Source organism: Emydura macquarii, unplaced genomic scaffold, assembly GCF_026122565.2.
Source record: "Emydura macquarii macquarii isolate MOO-44397 ecotype Brisbane River unplaced genomic scaffold, CSIRO-AGI_Emac_v2 contig_1253, whole genome shotgun sequence".
NCBI lineage: Eukaryota > Metazoa > Chordata > Testudines > Chelidae > Emydura > Emydura macquarii.
Window position 1 is genome coordinate 24,062,703 of NW_027131390.1, and position 12,547 is coordinate 24,075,249.

General features: G+C 35.8%; 1 protein-coding gene across 1 annotated transcript; it reads left to right on the forward strand.

The window, feature by feature from the left end:
- The first annotated feature begins 5,781 nt into the window (after window positions 1–5,781).
- On the forward strand, window positions 5,782–6,957 carry TENT5D (terminal nucleotidyltransferase 5D). The gene has a single exon (XM_067549745.1). The coding sequence runs from the start codon at window positions 5,782–5,784 to the stop codon at window positions 6,955–6,957; it is 1,176 nt and encodes a 391-aa protein (XP_067405846.1).
- The last annotated feature ends 5,590 nt before the right edge of the window (window positions 6,958–12,547 follow it).

Consider the following 12,547-nt stretch of genomic DNA (forward strand, 5'->3'; position numbering starts at 1 on the left):
CACTATGTTAGACGTCCAATTGTGACCAACCTTCTTGGTGAAAACCAAAACAAAGTAGTTTTTTAGCACCCCTGCCCTTTCTGCATGTTCTGTTATTGTTTTTCTCCCCTCATTGAGTAATGGGCCTACCCTGTCGTTGGTCTTCCTCTTGCTTCTAATGTATTTGTAGAATGTTTTGTTATTATTCTTTATGTCTCTAGCTAGTTTAATCTCGTTTTGTGCCTTGGCCTTTCTAATTTTGTCCCTGCATTCTTGTGTTATTTGTTTATATTCATCCTTTGTAATTTGACCTAGTTTCTGCTTTTTGTAGGACTCTTTTTTGACTTTTAGATCACTTAAGATCTCCTGGTAAAGCCAGGGTGGTCTCTTGCCATACTTCCTATCTTTCTTACACCATGGGATAGTTTGCTCTTGTGCCCTTAATAATGTCTCTGAAAAACTGCCAACTGTCTTCAATTGTTTTGCCTCTTAGACTTGCTTCCCATGGGATCTTACTTACCAACTCCCTGAGTTTGCTAAAGTCTGCTTCTTGAAATCCATTGTCTTTATTTTGCTGTCTATCTAGTGCGAGAGTTAGTGAACTAACCTTCTGCCCCTAAAGAACTATATTCAAATTCTGTAACAGAGGCCTCATTCGAAGCCCATTGAAATCAATGTGAGTTTATTCATTCACTTCAATGGACTTTGGGTCAGGCCTTTAATATATACTTAGTAGATATTTGTTTGAAGGTCTCATACCCACCACTGTAAATATTTTTTCCACATCACAAACTTCTTACCACTTGGTATGATTTATGCTGTTTACTAAAGTATAGCCCTGAACTTGAATAACCAGGGAGGTAATTTGTTACATTGTAAGAAATTCAACATATGCTACAAATTTAACATATCCTATCCACCCTATGCTTTGTTGCACTAGCAAGTACATTTAAAAGAAAAACCCTGAAAACCAATTCTTCCTTCATTTATGTGATAGTGCTGAGTTCAGGAATGTGTGTCCACTGCAATGTCTAATAACCTGCTGCAGGATGAGAAGATTCTGACTCAGCACAGAGGGCTGGATATGATACCTTCTCTAGGTCCCTTCCAGCCCTACGTTTCTATGATATTATAACATCACAAATCCCATAAAAATGCAGGAGTTGCAAGAAAATGCACAAATGAACTCTAAGATATCCCACTAGGAAATTTTTTTAATGAGTTGTAAATATCAGTTACTTGGGAGAAAAATTAAACATCTCCAAAACAAATATTCAAAGGCTACTCATTTCTTTCACTGTAAAGCTTGTAGTCAGCACGTAGCCGTCCATTGTTCCCCTAAAGTTTATAAAATGCAAAAATGCTGAATATAAAATATATGAGATACTTTTACATATTCATACTGAACATTTTGCAGAATTGAATACTTTGTCATGATACAGAGGGCATAGCTGAAGAGAGGTGCAGCTGATGGCTATGTATCTCTCTTCCCTCAAAGTTACAATCTGGGTAAAAAATATTATTAGATTTAGACATTCTTATCCATGACAATATTTCACAAGACATTTTTAAATTCCTCAACTAAAATATGATTTTTTATATAAAATATTTCTCATGGGAATGTAAGAAATTATGGTGTCACGTAATTTAAATCCAACCCTTGGTACTGGGATTTGAGAAGGATTGTGGTGGGAGGTTCAGTTTTCATTACAACAGTTTTTCATAAATACTATTAATGTGCAATGATAGCCACATAGGGAATGAATATGAAGAAGCGCAATTTCTTTAGTTTTCATGTTAAATACTGTATACCCTAAATTCATACTGGTGTATAATGTTTATCTACATAGGAGATCAGAGTAGATGATCCGAAAGGTCTCTTCTGGCCTTGGAATCTATGAATCTATATATGTCACACTGAAGTAAGGGGATGTTTTGGCTGTGTAAGAACTATGGGATTGAGTCTAACATATGAAAAAGTCTTTTCAACAGCAGTTTTAAAAAAACAAATATAATGCCAACCTACTTAGGCCCTGATTCAGCAAGGTATTTAAGCAAGTGCTTAACATCAAGCATATGACTAGCTCCAATGACTTAAATAGGACTTCTCATATGTTTAAAGATATGTATGTGCTTAAATAGTTTGCTGAATTGGGGCCTTAACAAGCAATATTAAAAATAAATATAAAATTTAGCAACAACCCAAAACTGTTCCTAAGTTTACAAGTTACCTGAAATTTTTCAAATATGTAGATTGTATATAACTGAAGAGAGGGGAAGAAAATACACATCAGCATACATATGCTTCAATGTGGATTAGAAAATAAAATGAAGCCAGGAAATGTTACAATAACATTATTACAATTTGCTGATACTTGGTTTTGCCAAAAGAAAATGAGAGGAATTTCCTTTATTTGGTGTCATGGAGCTACAACTGCTTTTAAAAACAAAAACAAAACTGTTCATCAGTGGAGAGGCTTATCTCTTGATCCATCAGCGATGTGCTTGTTCAGTTGTCAGACATCCTCAGTAAAAGCTACTGCTTCCCATTACTGAGCTAGTCAAACAGCTCATATTTCATGTGCAACCCACATGGTGAGCTTCAAATAACTGGTCCATTTTTAAAAAAGTCAGTCAGGTCCATTTCTTCACTTTAAATGGAATTTAAGAAACAAAGTTCTCTAAGCAAAAGTCCTACATGGTTCTTCTATAAGGACCTAATCATGCAAACATTTAGACACATGATTAACTTTGAGTATGTGCGTAGCCCCACTGAAGTAAAAAAGATTACTCATTGCTTACATTTAGTCAACTTTTCCTCTTTTGGGGAAGGTTTGGAGCTTAATTATTACCCATAGAATATTAGCAGCAGTTATACCTGGCTGAGCTGGAATACTGTATGTAAAAAAAAATGGTTCTACTTATCATTATAATGGTAAAACATTTTTTTTCTTTTACCAAATCTTTATAGTTAAACTTCAAAGTCTTCCGTTCTGTTATTTAATTGTGACCTTTTGGTTCTAAATCTCCAGCAATTTAATGTACCAACTTAATAAAATATCCATGTTACAATGGGCTCCTACTAACCTAAAAGTCATTGTAACGAAATAATTTGATGTTTTACTTTTAGACGACACGTGATGAATTACATTGCCACCAAGACACACCAATTCTGTTTATATACAGTGCTCAGGTATATTGTAAGGGTTGTCTTCCTTATCCTTCTATTGTGTTATAGTAGTGTGTTTCAAAAGTAGTCACATTAAACTAATTTATTATGATTGTTTATAATTATAAACAGCTGAAACAGTTTAAGGAACAAATGTCAAAATATGAGTATCTTCAGTTTAACATAAATCTCTATAAGTTAATCTTTCACAAAACCAAGGGCAGTGTCTTCTAAAACCAAGACTTCAACTACATGTGCAATATAGGAAGGGAAATTATATTGCATGTACAAGAAAATACAATAGCTTCCACTAACCAAAGCCAATTTTTAGTATTTATTTAAACCTATGTCCATACAATGTCTGAGCAACAAGCTCTCACATGCTGGGGAATTTCTAGTGTTCACTCCTGAATATTGCACATCCTCTCTTGGACTGTGCAGGAGGATCCAACCATTTTCATAATCACTCCTTCCATCACCCAGTGAGTCAGAGCAAACACAGCTTCTCAATGCAGCTTCAGACTCAACACACTGAGTCAGAGCAACTGAACATTGAGTTTAATTGAAAAGTTATCAACAAAACACAGTATCAATCCATGAGTTATGATGGGAATTATGGAAGAGTGATGAAAAACGTTATGACCTTTGGGGGAAAAGATTGATAGCATTTCAGCACTACAACTCTTTCACTAAGTATTTGGTCATTGACTGCTGCAGAGGAGTTGAGGAGGCTTAAGCAGACAAGGGGGGAATCATCACAAAATGGCATTAGTTATTTACTGAATAATGGATTCTGGGGGGAAAGTTTAGAAATTTGGAGAGCATTTTCCACTCAATAGAAATAATATTTAGGTTAGTAACTGGTAATGTTAAGATGGTGCCTCTCTCCTTACATATTGGAGATCCAACACTCAACTGTGAATTTTCTTCACTTTATAGTTTCTTGAATGCAGTTCTTCACTACTTATGTAATTACTGTAATTACACCTAATTACCTAATTGTATAATTGTGTTTAATTACATTCAGAGTGTACATACTTATAATCTCAAAATGAGAGTATTTAATTACATAAAACCCATTATGAAACATCATGAAAATAATGTTTTGGACATGTTCAATTACCAATATTTTAAGCGTAACATTTTAGTTTTTTCAACTTTTTCTAATTATAGTCATAAACCAATTAATCCGCAGTGTGGTCTAACTGCCTGCTTAATATAATGATGTAAAAGCAAAAAATAAAATAAAGTAAAATAAAATAAAATAAAATAAAATAAAAAGTGTGCTAAAGCTATGGTTTCACCCAGTGCATTTTATTTTGGTTTTCAGTCACATATATTGGAGACTGAGGTCAGAGGCTTCCAGAAAGGGTCTATTTAATAAAATCAAAACCTCAATGCAAACCAGAGGTAGGTCCATTATCTGCAAACCAGAACTTGTAAGGTCTGCACAGTGCTGTCAGACAGTTCATTAGATAGGTGAGCTAGACTTTTCCTCAGAGATATTATGAGAACAACTTCACAGGTTCCTCAGCATCCAGATCTTAAACCATAATGAAAAATATTAGCTGCTGTGTATCCCCTGCATTTAGAGACTACAGTGACAAATGCATTAGAAATACTGAGGTAGATAAATGAAGAAATATTTTGTGTTAATTTCATTTTTGGTAAATACTTTCCTTCAGCAATTCCATGTGTGTAACACCCATTGAAGACAGGGGATGCAAGGTAATGCACAATGGAAAACATAATCCCAACTATACATATAAAATACTGGGGTCTAAATTAGCTTTTACCACTCTGAAATTAATAGGCAGCAGGTTTAAAATGAACAAAAGGAAGTATTTCTTCACACAATACACAGTCAGCCTGTGGAACTCTTTGCCAAATGATGTTATGAAGGCCAAGACCATAACAGGGTTCAAAAATGAACTAGATAAGTTCATGGAGGATAGGTCCATCAATGGCTATTAGTCAGGATGGGCAGGGATGCAAAACCACACTCTAAAGTGTTGCTAGACTCTGTTTCCCAGAAGCTGGGAATGAGCGACGGGATAGATCACTTGATGATTACCTGTCCTATTCATTCCCTCCGAAGAACCTGGTATTAGCCACTGTCAAAAGACAGGATATTGGGCTAGATGGACCATTGGTCTGACCCAGTATGGCCATTCTTATACTTTTCATTCAGGACTGCAGAATTGAACTTGCCCATTTAATTCTGGAGGCTGAAAACTACACTGAATTGAATTGTAACAATCAGAAGGCTCACATTGTTACTCTTTTAGTGGTTTTGCACTTAATCATATACTGTTTACTAAATTTACTTCAGATTATTTTAGTCACTGGACTAAACAATAATATAATGTTATTTGGTAGGATAAAACCTTGAAAAGATCCAAATTCAACTATGGCCAATGAAAATGTAATGGTTTAGTCATACATCCAGCTCATGATATAGCTCAATGTAAAATGTATTAGGTTCTTATTGTGCCTAACGATGCCTTCTACAGGTAAGATGTGTGTTTGTCATGACATATGAAAATGACAGGTTCTTGTATATTTGAGTGGATCCTAATGTTTTCCTCTTCATATTTGTGTTGTTTTTTCCTAGTTAACCAACTGACTTCACAATGACTGAGGGTTTAGATCACAGATTCAGTAGTCTCACCTGGGATCAGATAAAAATACTGGATCAAGTATTAACTGAAGTAATACCCATTCATGGAAGAGGAAATTTTCCAACGCTGGAGGTAAAACCAAAGGATATCATTCATGTTGTAAAGGAGCAACTTATTGAGAAACAAATCACTGTTAGAGACATCCGCCTGAATGGTTCAACAGCTAGTCACATCCTTGTAAAACAGAATGGAACTAGATACAAAGACCTGGACATCATTTTTGGTGTTGAACTACCAAGTGAACAAGAATTTCAGGTCGTTAAGGAGGCAGTTCTGAATTGCCTACTGGACTTTTTACCAAAATGTGTCAATAAAGAAAAGATAACTGCTCAGACTATGAAAGATGCATATGTGCAAAAGATGGTCAAAGTCTCCACTGATCATGACCGCTGGAGCCTCATTTCATTGTCAAACAACAGTGGGAAGAACGTAGAACTAAAATTTGTAAACTCACTCAGACGACAATTCGAATTTAGCGTTGACTCCTTTCAAATAATACTGGACTCCATATTAAATGTTTACAGTAATACGGACTGTGAATTGGCAGAAGACTCACATCCCACTGTTATTGCAGAGAGCATGTATGGAGACTTCAATGAGGCAATGGACCATCTAAAATATAAACTTATTTCCACAAGGAACCCAGAGGAAATCAGAGGTGGAGGCCTTCTGAAATACAGCAACCTTCTGGTTCGTGACTTTAAGCCAGCAGATGAGGCTGAAATTAAATCTTTGGAACGTTACATGTGCTCCAGATTCTTCATTGATTTTCCTGATGTGGCTGAGCAGCAGAGAAAAATTGAGTCATATCTGCGCAACCATTTCATTGGAGAAGAAAAGAGCAAGTATGACTACCTGATGACTCTGCGCGGAGTTGTAAATGAGAGCACAGTCTGTCTCATGGGACATGAACGACGACAAACTCTGAACATGATTACAATTCTCGCTTTAAAAGTACTTGGAGAACAAAACATCATCCCCAATGCAGCCAACGTAACATGCTACTATCAGCCCGCTCCATATATTAGTGACAGGAACTTCAGCAATTACTATGTTGCTCATGGACAGCCACCTATCATCTACCAACCATATCCATTTCACATACAAATGCAAAGTGGAATGGTTTAGTGAAAGTTAGTCTTCTCACTGCCCACCTCGCCCCCCCCTTGTCCAAAATAAAGGCCTCATTAAAGCAGGTGTTACATCACTTGATTTTAGTTTTTCTGCAGATTGCCAGTGGTCTATGATCAGTCAGGGCTTAAACCATGTCCAGTAAGCACATCATGAAATAATTTATATACATGTGAAATCACTGGCCATTCAATAAGTTCATGATAACCATCATATGTTCTTAAAACAGACATATTCTGGGACTGAGCTGTCCATCCCTTTTGGCCAAAAAGAGAAAGATATAAACAATTCTAATGGTATGAAGTGCCATACACAGTTGTTCTAGGTTCTAAACCATTCTTTAGTCTAATTTAAATAGTGCAGCTGGAAAAAATATGCCAATAAGATATTTAAAGTTTTTCAGTAGAAACACCTGAGTTAAAGATGATAGATTTAGAAAACACTGATACTAAGGATACATTGAACTTATGGTGCCAAATTTGTTCCTCAGTTTCACACGTACAACTCTGCTAAAGTTTGCTTTGGAATGCAGACTGTACAATCATTTGTGGAATTTGCACTGACTGACTGAAATGATGAAATACCCTCATAGGTTAAGTGTTTCTTTATGAGCTCCATCCTGCAAGGTATTGAACACTTCTCAACTCTCATGAAAGATATTAGCAGTTGAGGTTAATCACCTCACCAGAGTGCTCAGCACCTTACAGGATCAATCCATATTAGGGCCCTATCCTGTATTTCTTGTGCACCCATTGATTTCAGTAGGAGATTTCAGTGTCCAAGGAATGCAGTATTGGGCCATGAATCTGAACTACAGATACTGAAGATTGTATAAGCAGGTGATTTAATTATTCTGCACAATTAGTCATGAAAAGTACATTAAAAGTATGCGGGAGAAAGTGAACATTCAGCATATGGAAGCTTTCTTTCTACACATATTTGATACTGATCAGAAAAAAAAGGTAAGCTTAAATATAGAGCATATGGTAATAAGGAAAACAAACAAACAAAACCCCACCAAAACAGGTCTGTGTCATTTTGAAATGATTTTTTAGAAATGTTCTTAAAGGCATTTGATATGACGACATTTTATACTAGAAATGTCCTGTATATATTTAGATGTGTGTGCACATATACTAGTAGCAAATTAAAATCTCATGATCAGGAAATAAAACATTAGTGGCAAGTTTTTTTGTGTGTGTTTACCAAAGATAAGTTTTAAACATGTCACTTAAGTGCCTCCTAATGCCAATTGTTCCATGAAAGCTATAATGCATTCTAGAATTGGTCATGCTGGATAGCTCTTGAAATTTAAAAAAATAGATGGAAAGGGTAAACATATGCTGTTGGAACTCCACCTCTGGGTTAATCTAATGTATCCTGTACTCACAATGGGTCAGATCCTGCACCAGTGAGGTAAATGGGAGTTTTGCCATTCACTTTCTTGTGTGCAGGAGTGGGGGCCAATTAATTTGATCCTGTCCCCATTGAAACTAACTGAGTTTTGCCAATGACTCCCGTGGAAGTTGGAGCAGGGATTGAAAAAATTCACAAATGACAGAAACATTTAGAGTGGATACTGTTACAGAGTGAAAGCTGTTAGTCAACTGGTAAAAACAACATCAGGTTTTCTTATTTCTGATGCTTCATATGTCACTCTGCCATATAAAGAGCTCATGATGTTACAGGATGTAGCATCATTTCATACCATGTCATGCTGGCTGACCATTATAATATAAAGTGTTGACTCTATTTTACCTGTATATAGATAACTCCCAAGTCTTAGAAAAATATCTCCTGTGGGTAAAATGTTTGATTTATTTTACATGGAAATATGCCACATACTTGTATGTTAACTCAAACATTTCCAAGTTTATATTTTCTAAGATATATAATCATTTGCTTGCCAATGAAATGTAGCTCTGCTTACCGACACTTAGTGTCTATACAGTAGAACATAAAGAGCTGTTTTTTTAAAGAAGATTTTGTTGAATCTCAGTACTTTTGGGCTAGCCCCTTTCTGTATAATGTAGAGCAATATAAAAACGACTCAATAATATGAATGATGCATGTGAAATGATTGTACAAAGGAAGAAGGGTGCAATAATCCACTTAGAGGCAACTGACTCATGTGATGTCCATCATGAATACATTATTTATTATCTGTTTCTTTTCTTGATTTATCAAATATGCCCAATTGCTTGTCTCAGGGCGCATTTATTTCACTTCCTCCACTATGCTCATGGGCTTCTGTCACTTGTGTAAACTGTACTTAATAAAACTGGCAATTTAAATTTCTATATTATTGTATTTGGTAAGGCTATATGGCACTTAAGCACTTCCAGAAAAATTCCCCTAGTAAAATGCCAGATAATCCACATACACGGTGTAGTAAATTTGTATTGATTCCTTTGGATAAAAAATGGAATCTGTAATTTTATTCTTCTTTTTCACACAAAAAAACAAAACAAAACAAAAAACAAAAAAAACCCCAAGCTCAGCACCATATAACCCTACGTAAACCCATGTAGACATGACCCTGCTAACACTTAAGCTCATGCTTTAACTTTCAGTGCATGTATAGTCTCATTGACTTCAGTGTGACCACTCAAAAGTAAAGTTAGGCACAGCTGGGTTCTTCAAAGACGTCTAAGGGCATTAAGTGTGTAAATTTCATGGAATGTCAATGGGAGTTGGGCCCCCCCATTTCCTTAGGGTCTTCTGAAAATCTCGGTCCACATGTGTAGTTGTTTGCAGGATTGGGGGTCTTAACAAGATAATATTACGCTAACTTACCAAGAAAACCTCCCAAACATCCCTGGCTGTTACTAGAATTTTGTGGTGAAATATTGTGACCTTCTGGAGAACCAGAAAACAGGTCTGCCAGGAAGGAGAAGTTTCTTACATTCCATGCATACCCAGCCTACCATTAACTGGAGACACAGTTCAGAATGTTAGCAGTTTTTACTAACAAGTAGAAGCATCACAAATGAGACGTCTATGTCTAGTAGGACTATAATACTTATTTGAGTAGTGAAGAGACCATCGTGAAAAGTGCAGCCTACAATGAAATAGCTGAGGGTGTGCATAAAGCAATCATATAACAACTGCTCAATTTATTTATTTTTTAATTCTGACACATTTCTGTTTAAATTAATCCAGGTTATACAGTGCGGTCCTAATCCAAAACCTATTGAAATTAATGGAATTAGTCCAATTTACTTCAATGGGCTTTGTTTCAGGCCCCTAAGAGAACATAAAGGACATACTATAGTACCTACAGGTAAATGTACAAAGACATCAATATGCAAAAATATCTCAGGTATAATTAAACCCTTTTAATTTATTGAGAAAGTCTTGTATTTCTTACCTAGAGGTCCTCTTTCACTTTTGGGTTATTGGAGGGCAATGATTTGATCCACACACTCACACATACAATTACAAAATGTAACTTTTTTAACATTTCCTTGAACAAATTATATTGATATTTAGCAGCAGTATGAAGTGGGAGATTTTTTTTTAAAGGTAGTTCTGAGTCTGTAAATTAACAATAAAAGGGGGATGTGGTATTTATAGATTGCTGCTTGCAAAACATTGACATCAACATGCAACATACTATGTTGTAACCTCCTCTCCAGTTCTTACCTATTTTACAATGTGCACATAAAAATCTCTACAAAGAGTTAATTCTAAGAGACATTTTTCAGTACCAGTATCTTGAGCTACATGTTTACATTATTTCTTCTTGTGACAATGTTGCAATCTGTTTAATAATTACTGGAAATTGTAATGCTGATTTTATTTAATCATATTAAAAACTTCTCAAAGTTTACATCTTAAAGTAATCTATTGTCAGCACACAAGTGTAAAGGTTTCAAGTGCTTTCTTAAAAATATGTCATTTGAATTTTGTGTTAAATTGTAAAAAGTCCATTTGAAGCATATATGTTCTGGTATTTTGTTTAAATTGTAATTTGTGAGATTTATACTCAACACATTACAAGGTTTTTTGTGATGGATAAAAAGGTGTGAAATTGTCCTCTGTTAGGATGTTATGTTGTCTGTTGTTACACTGATCCTACAAATGTGTAAAAAGTAAAACTAATTGGCCTGATTTACCACTGAATTATTCCACTTTCACACCTGTTTCACTTCTACTGGCATCAATGGAGATGGGGTGGCAGAACCGGGGGAAGGGAGGTGAGCTCCTACATAAACTCGCACCTGCCCAGGGAGGTGGGCTGCAGAGGCGACAGCAGCACCCATAGGGGCTGGAGCAGCTACCACAGTGCCTGGGATTGTGTTGGGAAGCAGGAAATGAGACCCAGAGTGGCTGAGAAACTCCTTCCCGGCCTGGTCTTAGCTTCTCTCCCCATCAGTCTCAGTGTCTCCCCTCATTTCCCCTACTAGCTCTCTGCACATATCCCTCCATTCACAGGAAGCTTCTGCCCCAGCTGAATGGAGTTGCACAAACACAAAACTGGACTAACACACTGGTGAATCAGGGATGTTTGTATTTAGAAATATTCCTGGGAAAAGAAAAGCAAAAGAAGGTCAGGCAGTTCAATGTGACCAGAATTCCTACAGATGATTTTTTGTTTGGTCAGTAAGTTTTTCTACTAATATTCGTAATAGATTAGTATTCAGGAACAAAACTGTTACCATGAGGAAGTATTGCATGTAATGTGCCATCTGAAGTTGTTGAAATATATTGTAATACTAAAAATTTGTAGTAATCACACAAATTTGTAGGTCATTAGTACACTGTGTTGATGAGTGCCTTTGGGAGTTGGGGAAAAGATCATTAAAAACAACCTTCTTGTTTATTCTAGATGCATGGTTTGCTTGTAAATAGATATTCATTATTTTGTACCAAAAAACATCTCTTTTAGCATGAAGACATCTTAGTGTGGAGTGGATTCATAGCAGCTAGATTGACATATTACAACTGCATGATTGATTAAAAATGCCATTATGGTGATTTAGGTCAATAAACCACAAACCCAATTTTGCCATCGATCCACACTCAAAATTACCATTGATTTAAACGAGTTCCGCATACAGAATAACAGGCCCTGAAGTACACTATTTGTGATAAATAATAACAGCTTTATAACAGTCAAAGCACCTTAGGTCACAAATTCACATTTTTAAGTGCCTAAATACGTATGTACCTAGAAAAGCCATGATTGTCTAAGGAGTAAATAATACATGTATCAAACTACATATTTAACTGGGTAATTTATTTGACATTACATATGCTTAAGTACATTTTTGAACCTAGTGTGAATATATGTTCATGTGAGCCTAAGTACATATTTACCCAAGCCACTAGAATGCCCTTGAAGGAAATAAGGACCTTATATAACACTATTGATTTTGGATCAGACCCTAAGTTACTTGTGTAAATTCTGCATTTTCCAAAAAGCAAACACTGAATTTAATTTTTATTGCATTTTAATTATTCCTCCTTTGTCCTCATCCTGCATTCCTTACTCAAGTAAAATGCCCTTTCAAGGTCCAGGGAGAGACTTAAATAGTAGTTTCACCTGAGTAAGGCCCACAGGACTGGGCCTCTATGTTTACCA

Excerpts from the sequence above, each read along its gene's own strand:
- TENT5D (XM_067549745.1), top strand. The coding sequence starts at position 5,782 with ATGACTGAGGGTTTAGATCACAGATTCAGTAGTCTCACCTGGGATCAG.